This window comes from Diplotaxodon limnothrissa, linkage group LG17, assembly GCF_057381915.1.
Source record: "Diplotaxodon limnothrissa isolate DT_005_m linkage group LG17, D_limnothrissa_male_GT1.1, whole genome shotgun sequence".
NCBI classification, from domain to species: Eukaryota; Metazoa; Chordata; class Actinopteri; order Cichliformes; family Cichlidae; genus Diplotaxodon; species Diplotaxodon limnothrissa.
In genome coordinates, this window is record NC_140612.1 from 29,525,045 (window position 1) to 29,546,641 (window position 21,597).

Sequence of the window (21,597 nt, forward strand, 5' to 3'; positions counted from 1 at the left end):
AATCAATATTGATCCTGTATTTTCCCACATCCAGTGCTGTACAGACACATCCCTCTAAATAAAAAAAGGAATCAAAACCTATCTCATAAAACAATCAAATGATTAAAAAAATCAGTCCATTCATTTTAGTCATTAGTTATTAGTTAAGAGCAAGCAGAGTAAAAGGGTCTCTTTAATCTTAAAAATATATCATTTACAATCAAATACACTTTTCTCCAACCTGCTTTAGCAGTGACAGATGTTTCCCAGGACAGGCTGATCATTTCTATATATAAAATAGCGCAGTGATATTCCACTCAGCACAGCAAACCCACCGCATGCTCCAAAACACACCCTGCACGCTGGCAGGACTTACACGGATTGAAACAGCTCATCAGGAAGGTCCTCTGTTTTCGACGGTACTCTCGAGCTGCGTGCATATGTGACAGGAAAGCTAGAGTACACTGTATTCCCACTCTGGTATTATTCATCAACACCCTTGAACTGTATATAGTAGCTTTTGGAGGCTGAATTCCAGCGATCAAACAAGCACCCATTCATACACACACACTCCTTCTGAGACACAGAGCCTCTACCCCTGTTGAATCTGACAACGTTTCTCCATATTCGCACCAGACAGAGTGAGGCATCGTGTTCCCACTGGCAGAACCGAAGTAATTTGCAGCCATTCTGCTCGGTGTTGATGACAGGGTTACGGGTGTTATTATGGTTGAGGTGTCTGGCTAATGGCACCACAGATGTACCTTGACTCTTGGACTACAGCAGCCGCTAACAGTTTTAGTTTTTTCTCTGTGTTAGAATAAAATGCATGACACAATTGCTCTGTAGGATGTTGTTGAATCCTCTGGCCTTTGACTTAAAGAACAACTTTCAGTATCATATTTCTATCTTTTCATGGCACTGTTCTCTCTGGAACCCTTTATAGCGTGCTTACAAAAAAGTGGAGAGCGTTAAAGCAAAGTAAAGCAGCCATGTACTACAATAAAAAGGAAACAGGAGGAGAGGTAAACAAGAGCAGCAAGTGGTCATGCTCAAGTGCACATAAACACATCCTCAGAGTACAGGCAGATGGATTATACACGTCTAAACTGTCCAACCTCTAGCTTTACTGATTGTGTGACACCCTTCATGTGAGTATGACTAGGAGTTCACTGATCTCATACTCCCCTATGTAAAAATCAATATAATGTGTTCCTGTTACACACAAAACAAGCAATTTATTGTTTAAAAAAAGGCCATATCTGTGGGTTAAGAACTATAATATAATGATTGGTATTTTAGAACAGTCATCAAATAATACAATAGATTTGTTAAGAAAATAACTCTGCTATCATGACACAGCCATTAGGTTCTATCTCCATTCCAATTAGTCAAAAGGTGAAAAATGATAATAAAATGATACAAATATAACTGCTGGTTTAAACACTCAACACCCATAAGCTTCTTGTTTTTGGTTCTCATCTCTCATGACCAAATGTGAGTCATGGCCCGTCGCCTGCAGGTGATAAAACTAAATTCAAATGAAGACCTATTTTTGTAATCTCCCTGTTTCTCTCACTCCAACTACATGTTCGATTCTTTCAGTCTGTCAGCTGCGAACGACCAAAGATGTAAATGCACCCAAATTACACGCGTGAAGAAAAGGTTTGTTTGGCATGCTTGTTGAATTTTATATGAGAAGACTGAAACATTTTGTATCTTAATTTTGTATCGCACAATACCTTATGGCACCCCTTAACTGTATGGCAGAAGACTAGTGAGTTATCAGTCACATTGTAGTTACACTCCATTTACTCTACTTAATTTTCACAATAAGAGATTTAATTAGATGAAAGAGCTTACCTTCAAGAATCTTTCCTGTTTGTTCTGCCGCTCCACCAGGTAACACTTTGGCAACATATGCTCCAATGTCTCCATTACTACCAGGGACCTCTTTTCCTCCGACCACTCGAATACCCAGACCATTTCCTGTTAATGCCCCAAAAGAAAGACTGGTGAGTGTTTATGGTAGAAGTAGCCCACAGTCTACAACATTTATAATTCAATATATGATTTCTTTTGTATGACTGTACACAAAAAAAACCTCGTCAAATAACATAAAAGTGTGACTATTATGTAGAAAGCCAAATACACTGACTACAGAGTCAGACAAAATAAAGACTGTATAAAAGACATGACCTGAATTCTTTTTAATGGCCACAAGGGGGCAATGCCTATGGTTTCAAAAAAGGGAAAAGTGCTTTTGAGTTTGAGTCAGTTTTGAGTCTCAGTCACTTGTTTTAGACCAGCGGTCCCCAACCCCCGGGCCACGGACCGGTACGTGAGTCATTTGGTACCGGGCCGTGAGAGTGAGACTCGGGTGTGAAATGTATGATTTTCAGGGTTTTTATCAGTTTTTAGTGTTATTTTGTTATCGGTTTTTTTTTTCGTTAACTCGGTTTTCCTGGGTCTTGTCACGTGTGTTATGAATAAATCTTCTTTTTTCGGTACCGGTACTAGTTTTATTTTGTTGTATTTATCCGCGACACCTTAAAGGCCGGTCCATGAAAATATTGTCGGGCACAAACCGGTCCGTGGTGCAAAAAAGTTGGGGATCGCTGTTTTAGACCATATTTAATAAAGCATTAGGTCCATTTTCTAAACCCTTGTCATACCATGGTCCAGAACTGAGGATTATTAGAAATAAGCTCATTGGCTAACTACTTGTGATTCACGAGTCAACGCCCAATGAGCATGCAGTTTCACAGCCAGACGTGCCCCTTTCTCAAAACCTCTAAGTTTTGAGACCAACATGGTGAAAATCCTCATCTTGAGGCTCCTAAGGAGACTTCACAAACCAAGAGGTGACGTAGCTGTGGCCATCTTTTATACTATCTATGGTCAAAATAGAATTAAGCCTGTAATTTGATATTTTGTATCAAATTAAACATGTAAGTTATTTACTAAAAATACAATAATTTTTCAGAGATAAGCAGGTAAAATGTAGCTAAAAGTTATGGGTTTAGATATCGTGGGAGCTAGGGAGCTAGCCAGAACTAGCCATAGCTAAAGCTAAAGCTCATTATAGCATACTTGCTGGTTTTGGCTAGCTGTAAACTTTTGACTGAAATATATACACTTTGATGCAGTCTCTGAAACTTAAATTACTAGATGCTTAATCCAAAACTGATGAGAAAACCCAGCTAAACTCCAGGTAAAGCTTAATAGCTTAAATTGATATGTTAATTTAAATCACAGTCTTAAAGAAATGTGTGCATCATTTTGTTTGCAGATTTTCTGTGTCCAGCAGCAGTTTAGGTCATATGTAGGCAGCACACTGTCTACACACAGTACACTGTTAACTAGATTAAACCACTACCCTTGTATTGATTTTCTCAGCCTACATAAAGAGGCTTTCAATTACGCAAAAACAGAAACCTTACTAATTTTGAACCATGAAACCATTTTTTATGGTTATTGAAGCCAGAACAAAAACATTGCAGCAAAATGACTCAGTTCAGCACTGGGCGCTAGTAAACAAAACGCTTCCTTTCTGGGCTGCTTGTTAATTGCATAAGATAATCCTGAGTGTGAGGGATACGCCATTTTGAGCATGGCAATGACTGATGAGCATGGAGGAGAGCCAAATCGAAAAGGAAGCCAGGAAATGAAATGCTGGGCTGCTTTGAGCCTGGAAGAGTTGTGTGATGCAACATATAGGCTAGCAAAGTGACCTGCTAGTTTGCTGAGATTTGGCTTGAATATTAAGTAATATGCATTAAGCTAACTAGTCATGCTCTGTAAACCCAAAAAGATCTAGATTAATGTCTATATTTTGTTATGCATATTTTGTTGTCTATCCTTTGTAAATATTTTTATTTCGTTTATTTTATAACATTCTTATTCCTAATTATATTTGATGCAGTCCTAACTGACTGTACAACAGTCAATAACACATGAACATACATGCCTTTCTGACTGTATAGTCAGTCACTCTACCATTAACATGATGCTCCTGTAAACTGTGTTACTTTACCTGAGACACTGCGGTCTTTAGGATCCCTCTGCAGTTTGACCCTGAGGTGAGGGAAGGGGTAGTATGGACCTTTTCCCTATGGCCCATACACAATGGTAAGACGTTAAGTGCCTTGTGCTACTATACAAAAACCATACACCATTCATGCAACATATTTATATATATATTTATATATATCAAGATGATTCCATGTGAATGCATGCAGCTTGGTGTTTCATAGATGACACTTTGAGAACTTTACTACAGTGTATGTGTTTTTTCCTCTTTCACCTGTCTCTTCTCCTGTCCGTTCTCCGACCACCCATCTCTCGGTTTGTCAAACCAATCTGTCTCTTCCCGTCTAAGGTGGTAGGCTTCAGGGATAAAAACAAGCACAGCTTCAAAACCAATCTGAGAATCTGGACTTTTCCATCCACTTACAGAGGATGGTTATCAGGTCATTTAAAGGTGATTACATGCCATTGAAAAAACGTCTACATATTAGTTGTTAGGTTGCAAAAAATATGAGGAAAAAATATGAGCCAAACAGAAGTTTAATCTGTTACACTTTTTGCAAAGTAGGAAAATGATGCCAAAAACCAAAACAATTCCATATGTATGCACAGAAAATAAGGCAGATTGAGAACGATTAAAGCACTATTAGTACAACACAGTAGCATAAACTAAATCTATCTTGCCATACTTGTCGATAGATGTAAATGTTGGGTATATTTCTATAATTTTTCTCCAGTTGTTAGGAAGGTGAATGAGTCTCCTCCCCAACAAGTGTGTGATGAATCTTATGAAAACTGTAAAAAATGTAAAATCATTTAAATTTGTTTTAAATTTCCAATATAAGTATTGTTTGTATTACCAAATTTGAAATGTCTTAAACCTCCCCAACATTTAGACACCATTTTGTTGATATGCATTTTATTTGTGGTGCAAGTTAATATATTAGCGTAGAGAACTGAACTAATACTCTACCATTGGTTGCATCGTCTCTGTTCAAAGCCATCAGGGAATCACTTAGGGCTGCAATCAAGGCAAACGGGTTTAATGTATTATAAAGTATGAATAAAATATTGGGATCCATATGAATCAATAGGTAAATAATTAAACTGCATTCAAGACAACTCAGACATGGCATCTTTAAGCATATGAAACAAAAAGATAGGAAATGTTACTATGAATGTAGTTTGCACTTAATGACAGCCCATTTTGCATCCTGTTTTAGTAATACATTGTCCTCAGCTTAAAGTTTAGAAGTTCTAGAGCTGCTTTATAGAAGTCGTTTTTGAAACACATGATTTATTGCGAACCACTGCTATCACGACAGCAAGTGCTGGCAACAATAATGTTTTTTCCCCTTTCCTGTTGTAATAGTGCTTTTGAACCACTGTTTTGGAAAAAAACACTGTCCTCATATGTATGACAGCTCATTTGCTTTCAGCTATAGAAGCTGCAGCAAAAATAATGAACTATGTTTGCTTAACAGAAGTTAATCAAATGATCAGACTTTCGGTGATCTTCTTACATGAAGGAGGCATGCATGCATTTCATGCAGCATAAAATCACTCATGTATCACAGTGCACAAAAGCAGATATTTAAGACAAGACATGCATGTAAAAGTTTTATATTTATTAACACAGAAGTATTGCAAAGAAATATCATGCATTTCAAACAAAATGAAACAAAACAAAACAAAAAAAACATTTTAAATCTTCCTATAGTTTAGTCTTACTGGGTACTAGTAGAAAGTTAAATGCAATCATGGAATAACTAAGTAAATATCCTGTATTCACATTGCACATCAATAATCCAAAAATATATATTTGTATATTACTGTCTATGAAAATGCAGACAGGACACTATTATGCTTAAGAGAAATTGACTGAAACTGACAGAACTCTAACTTTTTGAGTGGCAAAGGCACTTTTTTCATTGCATCATTTACAGTGAAAACATTTTCTCTATGTGATCTATTTTAAAGGATCAATATACTACTGTCGTCTAAATGCTTAATTAGAAGGATTTAAAATACTTCAAGCATTTCAACAGCTACGTGTGACATCATGTTGAGTTTTAAAGTTGTATTTCTTGGGGGACGCCTTTCATGTATCTGAAACAGGATGTCAGACTGTACAGTGCAGTGAACTCATATAGGAAGATGTTACACAATAATTGGGATGAGAATAGAACAGAAAATAGAAAACAGTGTATACATAAAGATACATTCAAGTCTATAGGAAACAGAAAAGTTTACAAATGATTTGCATGCACAAAGGAACTCAATATTAAATGTACTTGCACTAGAAAGGAATAAGAAGACACATTCAACAGAATGCAAAGGAAAAACAAAAACACCTCAAAAGACATGCTGAGTCTGAATGAAGAAACACAAGCTATATTTTACCCACTTTAGTAATAAATTCATGCAAGACAAACCATAACCAAAAAGTGTTAATGATGAAACGCTAATTAGGAATGAAGTGGCAGTGTAACAAGTCTGTTTTTTACCTTCGCTATCTGACATGGTGCCCTGAAGATCATCCAGCAGCACATAACTCCTACCCCTTGTTGGCTCTTCCCTGATATGTTGCTGCTGCTGGGAGTCTTGCAATGAAAGGCAAGAACCAAATTGGTCCCTTGAATCGGCTGAGATGGGAGGCAGAGGTCCCGCTGATGCACGGGCCATACCCATAGGCTGCCCAACAGGGCTCAGTGGACTCTCTTCTTCTGAATTCTGGGCCACTATGGGTATTCTGCCGCGCCCACTTTGGACAATGGGAAGGCTAGTAGGTTTGGTGCGACCAGATGGGGTTTGATAATTTGGGCCGTCTCCAGATGCTTCACCATCTCCTTTCAGCCTGAGTGAAGAGCTTGATGGGTCTCTTTTGATAGACAAGTCCAGGCCATAGCAAGATGTGGGCCTGGAGGATGGTCTTGAACGACTACCACTAGGATAGGCAGAATCCAAACCCAAGCTCTGACTCAAGTTAAGTGACCCAGCCAAGTTAGCACCCAGGGTGGATCCTAAATACTTTTGCTGCTCTGCAATATTCTTCCGAAGACCAAAGGTAATCTCATCTTGCAAGAGACGGCTGGATCTTGGGGATGCACTGGTGGACCCCAAATAGCTAGTATAGTCAGTCTCTAAACCTCTACTGTCTGTAATAGAGGAATACTTGGAGGAGATTTTAGGATCTAGTAGTGGTGTCTTATGTTTTTGGTACAACATAGATGCTGGGAGTTGTTTAGCTGCCTGCTTCTCAAGAGTAAGTCGACTGATGCTATACTTTTCTGACTTTGGATAGTGTCTCTGAGAGTAACCAGAGATGCTAGAGCTTGGTGTATAGTAGTGCTGTGAGAGACCTGTCAATTGTTCTAAGTTTTCAGTCCCACCTGTACTTCTCCTAAACTCTTGCTTAAGCTGCTGCTTTAAAAGTTTCAGTTCATAGGGTTCCTCCATGGTATCCTCTTCGTCAGGGGTCTTTCCAAAGGTATGAAGTCTGGACGTGGATCCCAAATAGTCAGTAGACCCCAGATCAGCAGCACTCCTACGAAGCAGTTTCTCTGCCTTTGCCAGCTCCCTCTCAGCCAGACTATAAGATGAGGACAGACCTGTGGAGCCTTTAGCTAGTTCTGCAGCATCTTCCAGCAGCATGTAACTCCGAGGTGTGTGGTGATCTACATCTGTGTAGTAGGAATCAGAGACAGCTGACATTGGGCTACCTGCTATACTTCCCACTTCTAAGGCTCTGAGATCAAGATGATTCCCATATTTGTCATACTTAACACCAAGGTAAGCTGATGAAGTGGGATCAGGCTGACGGCTAATGACATCATATTTCGTTGCATCGAGCTCTGAGAGTAGGGCTGCTTGTCTCGCAGCTTTCTGCTGCAACAAAAGCATTTGGTGGTAACTCTGCTGCTGGGAGGTAGTGAGCGAAGGGACAGAGGAGTAGATTGAATGAGACTGGTAGGACTGAGGTGTCTGGTAGAGAGACTGCTGAAATTGACTTTGAGCGTATTGGTACTGAGAGTATTTTCCATACTCGTGCTTGGTTTGCGGTGGGACAAAGTCATCCAATTCTGACTGAGGAGCTGTCCTGGGACGTTCAAGACCATGACTTTCAATCTCCTCATCCTCACCACCTCCTCTAGTCTCTCGGATGTTGCTAACCTCACTGTCTGACATGTAGTCTCTGTCCTCTGCAACACTCTGCAAGTAGGCCCTTTCCCTCTTCTCTCTTTCTTTAAGCAGTGCGTCCTTTCTACGATTAATGCCCATCTCCAAGTATCTTAGCTTTGCATCTATCTCTTTCTCCTCCTCATCTAATTCTGCTTGTCTTTTGCGGAGCTTGGAAGACTCGCGCTCCACCAGATCTAGCTCTCGATCAATGTCTTGTAGGATCTTGGCGCGTGCCATGTTGGAATTACGGCACATTCTTCGACGGGCTGAGCCAGTGCTATATGCTGTCTGTCCAGTGGTTGTTGACTCATCCTCTGATGGAGGATTTGGGAGAGTCCTCTTCACCTTCTTTTGAGTCCCTGTTGGTGTACCACCTGAGCCTATGCCCTGTAGGAAAAAAAGTGTTGTAAAAGTAGTTTAGTTCCCAAAATAATTGTTTAAGGAGCCTTCAGCTTCATAAACAATATGTTACTCAGATAAATTAATTAGTGATAACTGCTGCATTTTATGAGTAATTAAAACAGAGCAAACTGTATAAATTTAAGTTGTTTGATAGTCTTCCTCTATAAGGATGTATTGTAGTAGAGTGATTGAAAGACAAATTGTTGATTATCTTTTTTCTAGGTAACAGTAACATATGTATTTCTGCCCATAAATATTCCACACTACTGTTGCACAAGAAATAATTTATTCACAAACCCTTGATGGATCTCTGACAGCTTAGTGTTTCCTGCAACCTCAGCTTATTTCCAACTGTTTATGTATGTATGAGATTCTCAGTGGTGAATTGCCCAGGCAGAAAACTGACTACAATACTCCATGATATTTTACCTAGAAATGGGATTAAGCTGAAGATAACTCTCCAGAAATGTCAAACTTAATCAACCAAAAGAAAAGTTTAAACACAGATCACACCATCTGAAAGTTAAAATAAATTCATATTTTTGGCTTGTGGTTTTGCTTCCTGGATTTATGTCAATTACGATGGTAGTACTTACAGTATAGCCTTCACCATACTGGGTTCCAGATGTTGCTCTTTCTTCTCCTGTTGGACTCATGGGCTTAGGATCAGACATAGATCTCTGCATGGATTTCTGTCCTCTGGGACTTGCTGGAGAGGCTTTTGATGGATCAGGACTTCCTCTTAGGTTTTGTGGGCTTGTATCACCAAGGGATTTATCATAAGACACAAACTCAAGGGATTTGCTTGGTGAGATACAAGGGGATACAGGGGAATAGAGCACTTTGGGGGATTTAGGAGGGGCCTGAAGAGTAGAAGAATCAGCTTTGAGGTTAGCAGACTGCCCTATTTCTAAGGGGGTAGGTCGTTTCTTTGGTGAGGTCCTTTCAGAATCTGAAAGCTCCATTCTGGTATCCATTCTAATGTTCCCATCTGTATCAGTTTGTATAGAAATCTCAGTGTGGGCTTGAAGAGACATCTCAGACTGCCCACCCCTATCACCTCTGGCAGTACGTGGACGGCTTTGTCTGCTTCTGTTCTGAGCCTCCCATTCATCTTGATCCTCATCATCAGTCTGCACACAACTGTCAACGCTCTTTTTAGCAGTTCTCTTTTTTCTACCTGCTGTGTAAGCTTTGCTGACTGCTTCATCCTCTTCATCTGTCTGGCACCCACTATCTGTGATCTTTCGGGCCAGTACAGTGCCATCAGGTCCTAAGACAACTGCCTCTTGTATGTCCCCACCTGGGTACATCTGACGAAGCTTTTGCTCTTCCAGTTGCAGACGGAGCTGCTCTTGGAGTCTCTGAATCTGCTCAAGCTGCTGCTGCTGCTGAGCGTAAGTTTCTTTCTGCATTATAAGGTGAGCCTGTCTTTCCTCTTCTTGCTGGGCAAGTATCTGCTGTTTCATGGCCTGCAGCTCCTCCAGTTCCTTTTGCACCATGAGTTGTTCGTGTTCTCGGAACCGCTGAATTTCCTGCCGTTCCCATTCTAATTCCTCAGCCAGGCGCTGTTGCTTGAGTTTTTCCATTTCTAGTCTCTCGCGCTCTGCCTGATACTGGCTGTCTCCAGGAACCATGGGTGAAGAAAGCGCTTCCAGTGAAGCAGCTATAGCCTCCAGAGATGCATCAGTATAGGTGTCAAGAGATAAAGAAGTTGCTGCAGTAGTTGCAGAATCACCAGCAGTAGTGCCTCCTCTAGATATCTCTAGATTGAGTGGAGCATCTGCTTGTTCTTCTGCTGCAGTAGTAGAGATGGTGGATAGAAAACTGTGGGATCGAGTAAGTGGTAGGTTCTGGAGGTTGGAAAGAGAAGGCATGGTGTCGCTGGTATGCATACCTGACAAGGTGTTGTATGCTGTACTAAATATGGACCCTGGCTGGGTGGTAATGGCATATGTAGATGGGACTGGGGCTGCAACAGAGGAATAAACCACTCCATTTGATGATCTCAAAACACTGCTTGTACCAAAGAGTGTGCCAACAGCACTTGTGACTCTATCTTGAGAATAGGGAGGAATTGTCATTCCAGCGTAAGTTCCTTTCTTGGAGTAGTCAACAGCTTCACCTGTCAAAAGTCAAAGATATCATTTCAGTCCCAGTATTACAGAATTATTAATTGTTGCAGCAAGCCATGCCTTGTTCAAATAATGAAAAAAGGTGGAAGACCAAAAAAAACTCCAATGAGGTTCAACAAAGTAACAGCATGCAGGTACATGGTAAAACAAAAAAAATGATTAAAAAAAAAAGAAAAAATGTCCATGCAAAACAAAATAAAAACAAAAAGTAGCCATTATTTCCACATTAGCCATGAATAAGTGGAAGCAGTTCAAAGTGACATTTAAGTGACAGGTCTGCAATGTCACTGCACTGACCTGCATCAGAAATCTTTGCTGAGGTAAGATCTACTGCACCTTCAGTTGTGCCACTGAAATTATAGCTGTTTTTACTCTTGTAAATGAAGAGACCAGCCTCTGCTAGGTTAGTATCTGACATAGAAGGTTTAATTCCACCAAACCCTCTCATGCCATAAGGCGACCTGTCATACTGATAGTGGTCGTCACGATATCCAAAGCGATCTTCAGGCAAGGGTGTGGTAGGTTGGTGAGTTGCACAACTTCCTGCAAATGGAAGCTTGTACACAACATCACAACATACAGCTCTTTTCCCTGCAGTCAGATCCACTGGTTTGCCATCGTCTGTGATTACAGCTGTAACCACTTCGGTAGACGCAGTATCCACTGAAACCACAGTGTTGAATGGTTTATTTGTGCTAAGGTCAACAGCTCCTGACACTGTGGTTGTGCCATTAGTTAATCCATTAGCAATACAACTTGCAACAGAAGCGGGTGCAATTGTTACAGGGGTGGCCTGGAGTGTTCCTCCACTCGTACTAGATCCAACTGAGAGATTAATAGGGATCTCAGCAATTGGTCGATAAATAATTTGAGAAACGGGTTCAAATGATTTGTTTTTTGTTAGCTGAAGGGGTACTGAAGAGGTCAAAGAGGTGTCCAAGTTGTCGCGTCGCTGGATTGTGGCAGCACAGGTCACGATGGTAATGCTATCAGTTACTATAGAAACTGTAGATGATTCAGCACTGAGGTTGACCACAGGGGACTGCACTGCACTGCTGTGACGACTGACATCAGTCGTAAGGGACTGATGTCTTGAGTCTGGACCAGCAGACAGATCCACACCACGTGTGGTTGATTCTGGATCCACTTTCATAGTCCTAAGATCTACCACCTCAGAAGGTTGAATAGCCTGTCCATTCTGTGCTGGCAACTGGGGCATAGGCTTCTGCATTGATATTGGGAGACCATTTGCCCTTGGAGCTGGCACTGGTGGTGGTGTCCTTTCATGAACAACAGAGACAGTGGTCCTTTGGACTTCTGTGGTAACCACTTGAGAGATGAGGTTGGGCATCACCACAGGTGGCTGTGCTGAGGCTGATATAGCCTCAATTATATGACAAGAGCTAGATACATGTTTTTCAGGCCCACAAATTTCTTGACTTTCAATGGATTCTGTGACTCGTGTATATGCCAGAGGCACCCTGGTTGTTTGAGGAGGTGTTTGTTGCTGCTGCTGCTGCTGTGAATATGGTTGAGGTTGAGGCTGCTGATGGTGGTATGTCTCAGGCTGAGCTTGCCATGAAGGAGATGCTGGACCAGGGCTAGAGGGAGCATGAGTGGTAACACTATCTACAGGAGAGCTAGGCTGAGATGGCAGAGTGATGACCACATATGTGTCACGAAGATTGCTGGCATATCTTGGAGAAGAAGGAGACTTTGGTGATGGTTGAAACATTTTGCTTTCAGAAGTGGGGCTTAGATTAAGGGCTATGTCACTAGGACCTGTGGGAAGTACAGAGGGTCTTTGTGGATGTGGGGCATGGGCAGGTGATGAAGGCTGTGAGCCAGGCTTTGGTGCAATTGGTGGTTTAACACCATGTCCTGGTTTGTGGCTATCCCCAATTCCAACGGGGATGGATGGCTTTGGGGGTACAGGAGGGGGAACATGAGGTTTGTATGTTGGAGTAACTACTTGTCTTGTAGGTGATGCTTGAGCTGTAGTCATAGTCACTGTCTCTTGCCTTACTGGAGCTGCTGAAGCCTGAGGTGGAAGTGGAACTGGAGCTTTCCTGGGAAACACAGTAGGTTTTGGAGGAGTAGGAGGAGGGAGCGGCGGTGCAACAGGTTCTTCTGTTTTTTCCTGAGAATTAGCCCTACGCAGGACAGTTGGCTTCGGGGGCACAGGTGGGGCAGTTGATACTACACTTGGTATACCAGGTGTATACTGGGGGACTGTAGGCAAGGGTGATACACTGGCAATCACAGGAGCTGATGTTTTTGTAGATGCACTAGTCAAGTCCACAATATCACCTTGGGTTGCTTTGATTGTGGTTTCAGGTTGCTGATCTGATGTGGGTGATGGAAACGTTTCTTTCACAGGCTCAGTTTCCATTGCTGATGAGACATCTGATACAGGATTTTTCTCCACTTCCTTTTTAGGTATAATTTCATCATCAGAAGATAACTCTCCTGAAGAGCACTGCGTTACTTTTAAGTCTGGAATAGGGTGGAGTGCCTTTCTAGATGCAGTGGCTTCTACTTTTGGCTCATGCTGAGTTGGACTTGTTCCAGGAGTCAGGACTCTTTTCATTAGCTCTTCATAGGCAGTTTCAGCATCCAACAATGGCTTCCCATCCATGTCTAATGTTATTGTACTGCTTTTGGAAACAGTAATATCAGCAGGTTGTAGCACAATTTCTGGGTTAGTGCTTTCCTTTTTTGCCTGCATATTTTGGTATTCCTGCTCCAGCTGCATGAATTCCTTTCTTTTCTTTATCATGTCTTCATAAACTTCATCTGGCGATCGCAGCTTTTTGGGCTGAGTGGGAACAGTAATCTTCTCTGTGTCCTCGAGATCAGCTGTCGAATTGTCAATAAGAGATGCATATGCATAATCTTCGATGAGCATGCCTCCATATAGGGACTCTTTTTCTGGCTGAATTTCACCTTTGTCAGCTGTTGGAGACTTGGCCCTCAGCATTATCTCCTCATAGGCTTCATCAGCAGATCTGAGAGGTTTTTTCTGTGGTTTATCAATATTTTGATCATCTGTTGGGGAGTGAAGAGATACAGACATGGGCAGCTGATAGGTTTTCTGGACTGCCGCAATCTTTGCAGCATGGATTTCCAATCCTTCAGGATCTGATTCAATACTGGGTGAAAAGTCTGAGCAAGATGATCGTCTAATCTCCTCCATTTCAGCTTCCTGCCTCTGCTCTTCAGTTGGTGAGGCATCTTCAATAGGGGAAAGGTTGCTTGGCGGTGTCTTTTGATGCTCTCGCCTCCTCTGGGCTCGAATCTCATCTTTATCTTTTTTGGATTTTTTCCCTGAGCCCTTCTGTTTTTCTTGCTCCCTGAGCAGCTCCTCCTCTTCCCGTAACTCTTCTTCCTCAGAAGAGTCTTCGATAGTTGGCAGCATTTGACCAGGTTGTCTGTGTTTGGCTTTCCTGTGCTGTTTACCTTCACCACTGCGGATATGGCTCGGACTACTGCTATCACTGTCTTCATCCAGTGATGAGAGGGATGTTGGGGAAGTTCCAGGAGTGAAGCTGGACGCATGTAGACTGGAAGACCCCTCACCTCTAGACCGATCATCTGGAGAATCTGTCAGGCTTTCCATTTCAGGCTCTCCATCATCATTGGGTATAGACACAGGGCTGCTAGTTGTATTCAGCTCCATAGTTTGGAATTTGCGAACTGCAGTACCACTTTGTTGCTTCCCTTCTTTTGTTTCTGCTTCCATATCTTTGTTTATATCAGGTTTATCCACTAAAGTACCAAATTCCTTATCTTCATCATCTGGGCTTATGGTGCTTTTCTTGGTAAGCCGTCTGACTTTCCCTGTCGTGCCCTTCTCTACAGTTTCTGTTTTCTTTTGTTCCTTTTGTTTCTTCTCGTCCTCTCTGATCTTTCGCCGAACTAGGTTTTCCTCATCAGATTGTGAAGCATCTTCATTCTCACTCATTTCCATTATCTGTTTTCGGATAAATTCTTCATCATCTCCTGACATAGGGCTTTCTTTTCCAAAGCTTTCACTGCTATCGTCCAGGGAATCTGCCTTGACATCCATGGGCACAAGGAGCTTTTTCTTTGTGGTACCATTGCCGTTCTTATCAGAAACCACTCTGTCCTCTTCTGAGCTAGGAGAGTCAGGTGAGAGAGGAAGCACTTCTAATTTACGCCTGGCCTTTAGAGTGTCTGTTTTTTTCTCCTCTTCTTGTGTGGTTGCCTGGGCCTCAAGGATGGGCAGGACAGTGCTTTCTAGCTTTGCTAGGTCTGATGGGCTGGTTGGGCTGCCTTCCTTGACAGCTGCTTCTTTAATTCCAGGCTCTTTCAAGGTCTCCACTGTTTTCACCTGATGAATAAAAAAAACAAACTTTTTCAGTATATATGCTTAATTTCTGACAATTACGAAGACAGTTGTTTTAAATAAGCACAACATGCAAGTTCATATGAATTTAGGAATGACAGGAATGAAAAATGAAGATTTAAAATATATTTCAGGAGTTAATAGGAATGACTAGTGTGGGGTATTTTCGACAATGACCATATGAGAGCAAAACCTTGAACTATTATCCAGCTCTTACTATTCCACTTTTCAGGAATGTCATATGCTTAATGAGTAATCCAAACATTAAACTGTATATTTAACAATTTAGACACACATTGTTTAATTTGGCACAAAATTAAGTGAGCATTTTTATTATAATTAATATCTTTGTGTACTTGAAGTAGATAATCATGGTATTGTAATGTAATGACTCATTGTGTTTCAATGTGTGTGTAATAACATGTCAGCTCATTTAACTAGCTCTTTGGAAGTGTCTACTACTGTATTTCCCTCATTTGTGCTTCTTCTATTTTAACATGTGAGTAATATTGCTTTCACTATCTGTCATTCATTTGGCACAACAAGAAGTCATTAAAAGCAACTCTGATACATCAAATTAGCTGAGGAGGAATCTATTTAGTGTAGCAGCATGTTTTTAAAGAAATATTAATAGTTGGTCCAAGATTATCAATAATTTTATTGCAAGGTGAAGCAGTAGGATATATTGTTCTACCAATACTTCATTCAACCTCTAGTAAAACCCATCTGGAATGAACAATTTTTCATTTCCTCCAACTGTAAATTCTTGTTTTGTATTTAAGTTATTTAAGTTTTTTTGTTTTTGCAATGGTCAAGCAGTTCTGAAAGATCATTTTTTCTAATCTACCTCTACATCTGCTAAATACTATGGTCACCTCAGAAAGTTCGGCTTCATCATTGAGTTTTTCAAGGGGCTCCTTTTCCTCCTCCACGTTAGTGTTTTCCTCCTTCGGGTTGCTGTCCTGCTCACTTACTACAGAAACTGGGATTTCAGGTTCTGTGACAGGAGCTGAAGATACTGATAGAGGCACACCTCCATTTTCAAAAGCTGTCTCTGATACTTCATCCTTCTTTGATATTGCATCCTCGCCTACATCAAACTCTGCAGTGCCTTCTTTGTCGCACACTGCGTTTGCCTCTGATACTGAAATAGTTGTCTGCATGTTGCCAGCAACAGGTTGTGACTCATCGTCTTTTTTGTCACATTCTGCTTCGTTCTTCTCTTTGATTGACAATTGCTCATCGCCGCCTGTCACAGCTGATGTATCTTCCTCTGCTTCGTGTTGATTTTCAGCAATACTCTTTGTCTTTTGTGAGCCCATCTCTGACTCATCTTGGAAAAGGTTCCCCTCACTGGCTTGATCGCTGACATTTGTCTTACTGGTAACAGCTGAGGATAACGCGCTGTCTACACTTTGCACTGGCACCTCATTGACCATTTGTGGCTCTTCGAAGTCAGGGGGTGGTGGAACAGAGATAACCGTTGCATTGTCAGATTTATTATCTGATTTTAACACCGTGGCTTCGGGTGTGCACTCTTCTTCGACCACAGTCTTTCCTTTCTCCTGTGACTTCTCTGACAAACAGCATGCTGTTTCAATAATGCTCTCCTCAGCTGGCTCATTCTTTGTTCCTGCTTTTATCTTGTTCTGTATATCTATTTCTTCTTTTGGCATTTCCTCTGGAACAGTTGCAGCCGGCTCTAATCCCGTTGCAGATTCCTTCTTGTCGAGAAGAGGAGACGAATTTTCTGTATTAGTAACATTCTGTTCCAGAGGTTTCTGGTTAGTTTCATTATGAACTGTATTCTCCTCATTTTCTTTTTCTTCAGCAGCTTCCTCGTCATCAGGTTTTACCTCAGTAGTTATCGGTACACATGCATTTGTTTTAATCTCAACTGTTCCCTCATCAGCTCCCTCAGGTGCTTTCTGCGCTGTTGTGTCTACCTCATTATTAAGTTCCTGAGAAACTTTATTTTCAGCGATGTTCTCCTCATTTGATTTCTCCACAGCTTTCGTTTCTCCTTCAAACTGAGCAACAGGAGAGGATTTATTTGCCAGATCAAGTAATGTGGGCTCCTGATCTTTTTCTGACTGTTCATTTTTCACTTCGTTTGCCTGACCTTTTCCCTCTGAAGCTGAGACAGGATGGTTTTCTGATACTGCAGAAGAAATTTCAGGTTCTGCACTTGCTGCCTGTTTTTGTTTTAATTCTTCATCAGCTTTATCAGGTTCAGGGACATCAACTTGTTCAACAGGGGACGCAGAGTTTTTCGGTTCTACTTCTGCACTAACATCACTCTTGACATTAGGTGTTGTTCCACTGTCAGGTGGAGTGTGATCTGCTGGAGTAACTTGTGGTTCACCTATCAGGGGTTTCTCGGCTAAAACCTCTGTTGTTTTCTCCTCTTTCACACTTGCAGCCGTAGTATCAGGTTGAGCAGGAGCTGTTTCCTGTCTAACTGCTTCAGGGATCAAAGCAGGCTTTGGCTCAGCTGCATTTGTTGTCACTTCTGGATGCTTTTCTTGACTGGGTTCCACTTTCTTACTATCTGCCAGGGGAGCGGCAGCCTCACTTTGCGTAATCTCGGGATTTGGCTCAGTTTCTGCCCCAGCAGGGTCTGTTGTCTTTTCTAAACCTGCATTACTCAATGGATTTTGTGTCTCACCTTCCACAGGGAGAGAAAGGTCCTCTGTGGGTTTCTCAGAACTACTCTGATGTTGCACAACTGCTGGGATTTCACTGACAGTTGCACTCTGTGCTTGTTGCTCATCATTAGCTATCTCTGTACAGGGATGAGGATGGTCCTCTGATTCTTTCTCAGAGCTACTCTGTTGTTGCTCAGCTGCTGGGAGTTCACTGACAGTTTGTTGATCAGAATCAAATGGCTCTTTCCCTGGCTGAGGGGGATCCTCTGCTATTCTCTCAGAGCTGTTTTGCTGTTCCTCAGCTGGTGGGGCTACATGGGTACTATCAGCTAAACTCTCTGAAACAGGAACTTCTTTCTCAGGGTAGATGGCATTCTCATCTTCTTCTTGTTGTTCTGTTGTCTGTGGTGGGTCATGCGAACTGTTCTCAGGAGGAGGAGTGCTATGATTAGGTGAAATTACCGCACTATCAAGCTCAGCCTCAGGGGGTGCTAATTTGGTCTCAGAAGTTGGTGGGGTTAGGTTTGCTGGTTCTACTACTGGAACCTCTTTCTCAGGGTGAATAGTATGCTCATCTGCTAGTGTTTGATTTTGTTCTTTTGAGTGTAAACCATTCTCAGGAGAAGGAATACTATGATTAGGCGAAATCAGTGCACTCTCAGGCATGGAGTCAGTAGGGGTTGTGGTCACTACTTTGGTTTCAGAAGCTTGTGGGGTTAGGTTTGCTGGTTCTACTACAGGAACGTCTTTCTCAGAAAGAATAATATTCTCATTTGCTAGTGTTTGGTTTTGTTCTTTTGATTGTGAACTGTTTTCAGGAGGAGGAATACTATGATTAGGTGAAATTAGTGCACTATCAGGTGTTGATTCAGAGGGGGTTGTGGGCACTACCTTGGTCTCAGAAGCTGGTGGGGTTGGCTCTGCTGGTTCTACTACAGGTTTGCTATCTACAGCAGCAGGGGGAGGTGTGGAGGAGGGAACAGGACCAGGAGGCTGCTTCTTCGGGGAAGCCATGGATGATGGTGAAACATCTCCCAGCTGGCCTGACATCGCTCTTTGAGTTTGACAGGTGAGGCAAAGCCATTCTTTCTGTAAGACAAACATTAAAAAAACACTGTTAGTAATTTTGCCTGAATGTTTTTACAACCCAAAGTCCAACTGTGTAGCATCCCCTCTTCTTGTGAGGGAAGAGACAATATGCGGCTCTAAAACCAATATATATACCTTTCAGCATTGATGGCTGGCATCAGATGCAAGCTTGAGAACTGATCTGTCCTCTTTAGTCCTCTTAGAGAACACAGCGTCCAAAGAGACTTTTAAAATTCGATTAATCTGACCTGACCACAGAATATTTTTCCATTTTACATCAGTTCATTTTAAATGAGTTCTGGCACAGAGAAGACAGCAGTGTTTCTGGATCATGCTCACATATGGCTTCTTTTTTGCATGACAGAGCTTTAACCTACAGTTGCGGATGACACAGTGAACCACGTTCTCAGACGGAGATTTCTGGATGTGTTCCTGAGCCCATGCAGGGATTTCCATGACAGAGTCAGGCTTGTTTTTAATGTTGTGCCTTGTTCCTTGCCCACATAGATTTGTATACTGTAAGCTATTCAAAGTCTTTACAATTTTGAGGAACAGTATCCTTATTATTAATTGTTCTACAATTTAGAAACTGTTTTGCAGGTTGGTGAGACTCTGCCCAAAAGATGCTCTTTTTATCATTATAATTCTAACACTGTGAAACAAAATGTTTCTGCACATTTAAAATGTCACTGTGACAAGTTACCCTGTGACAGTATAACTTCTATTTTCAAGGGGAGCTTTTACTTTTGTGGGACTTAAGAGACAGGTCCATGCATAATGCATAGTAATGGGACCAGGGGTTTACCAAGGCATGTCAGAAAGGGTTGGGTGGCCAATGCAGACATTTATGAGGCAAACTAAGCACAGAGACTGCATTATTATAGGTTTTGCTGTGTATGTGTACAAGTATATATGAACATAAACAGTGCATCTGTATCAGCAGAATTTTTGCATCTGTTGTCATCAGCAAAATGTTAATTAAACACTTCAAACATTAGCAATTTCAGGGGTACTGGTTTAGTTTACCAGTTACCTAACATGGAGGTCCAAGTTTGAATCCACCCTGTTACTATTTACTACTGGGGCTGGGCGATATGACCCAAAATTCATATCTCGATATTTTTTAGCTGGATGGCGATATAAGATATATATCTCGATTTTTTTTTTAAAGCCATAAGTTAAGAACAAAAAGAGAGTTCCTAGTCACACTGTGTCCCAGATGTCACACGGGCACTTTTATTTACATACAGCGTAGATGTACATGAAGAAATTACTCAAAAATAAATTATCAGCATTTATTAACCCTTGTGTGGTGTTCGTATTTTTGTTACTCAGCCAGTGTTCATGGGTCTGGTGGACCCGCTAGAGTTTTGGCTTTCCAAATTAACACTATCAAACAATTTTATGTTAAATTACTCAACAGATGTTTACTTCATCCCAATTACAAGACATATGAACAGCAAACATGGTTAATTTTTTCCCTTTACCTTTGTTAGATCACATTTATGAATTAATGTGCTTCTCGTTTTTCTTTTATATAAAATGTTATAAATAAATCAGTTATAATCAAGTGGAGTGAGTGGAAAGACACAACACATTTACACGTGAAAAAATAATTAATTGTTTAATTTTTCTTTTGAAAAAAACTGAACACGGGTCTCACAGACCCGAACACCATACAAGGGTTAAATAATCATGGTCCATAAATAAAAGAAAACAATGTTGTTTTTGTGCATAACAAAAAGCTCACAATTGTGCAGTCAAAATGTAAACTAATAGACGCTGAGCATAATAACAAAGAGACAGATTTCACAGCTGCACCACGTCTCTGAACAGGTGCCATTTGTGGTCCTTATACACACACAGTACGTATCACTCCGCGAGGCTCCTCCCCGGTAGCCGTAATCCTCCGACAATCCATCAAGCAGTGCAGCTCCGTAGCTTAGCAAAGTCATACTAAAAAATTTTTTGACAGATTGCTGAGCGCTGTGTACCACATAAAATCGGTTCGCGGTCAGTGAGCACAACCAGAATTCATACATAAGGCGCGATTTTTGAGAAAATGAAAGGATTTTAGGCCGTGCAGCCCCTCCGGGCTGCATGTCGTTAGCGCGGTTAGCTCGCTAACACGTTGACGCCGTCCAGCCCCACGCACGGTAACTCGCTAACAGAGATTTTCCTCTTTCATCTTGTCATTGCCTGCAGGTGAAGCTATGGGGGAGGGGGAGTTGTGTTCAGTGAAGGAGAGGCGAGGCCGAGTAACGTTGCGTAGAGACAAAAGTGGACGAAAGAGAGGCAAACCTGCGGCTCCACAAGTATAATTATAACGTAACATAGACTATATCGATATAAAGGATATTGTCACATCTTATATCTCGTATGAAAATATATCGATATTTTTAAAAAACTCGATATATCGCCCAGCCCTATTTACTACATATCTTTCCCCCAGCTTTCCTGTCTTCTCTCCACTGTCCTATTGCAAAAAAGCTCCCTCCTCACCCCCCCTTCCTACTTAGCTAGCACGTTTTCCAAAGATCCTCAGCTTCTTAAATATGTCATTTACCTTCATTACATCTCTAATATGATTGTGATACACAAAAAACTGTAAAGAATATTTTTTTGCAATATTTTCGCAATAACTTCCTGCTTAAAATTGCATGGGATGTAATTCTGGAAGACGACACGTGCTGACATAACTCTAACTTCTAATGTGTTGTCTCTGAGCTCCAATAAAGCTCTGCTGGAATGCCAATCCTATTAT

At 41.4% G+C, this 21,597-nt stretch overlaps 1 protein-coding gene across 2 annotated transcripts in view; it reads right to left on the reverse strand.

The window, feature by feature from the left end:
- pcloa (piccolo presynaptic cytomatrix protein a) overlaps positions 1 to 21,597 on the reverse strand; it is a 60,771-nt gene that overhangs the window by 13,747 nt on the left and 25,427 nt on the right. Inside the window, exons 4-12 of one of the 2 annotated variants that reach the window (XM_085376821.1) lie at positions 15,972 to 18,833; positions 11,025 to 15,081; positions 9,189 to 10,717; positions 6,516 to 8,577; positions 4,982 to 5,029; positions 4,286 to 4,368; positions 4,016 to 4,091; positions 3,714 to 3,716; positions 1,843 to 1,968 (exon numbers count right to left, since the gene is read on the reverse strand). In XM_085376821.1, coding sequence (XP_085232947.1) covers positions 1,843 to 1,968; positions 3,714 to 3,716; positions 4,016 to 4,091; positions 4,286 to 4,368; positions 4,982 to 5,029; positions 6,516 to 8,577; positions 9,189 to 10,717; positions 11,025 to 15,081; positions 15,972 to 18,833 — 10,846 coding nt within the window. The remainder of the gene's footprint in view (positions 1 to 1,842; positions 1,969 to 3,713; positions 3,717 to 4,015; positions 4,092 to 4,285; positions 4,369 to 4,981; positions 5,030 to 6,515; positions 8,578 to 9,188; positions 10,718 to 11,024; positions 15,082 to 15,971; positions 18,834 to 21,597) is intronic. The other variant, XM_085376822.1, reaches the window with a different exon arrangement.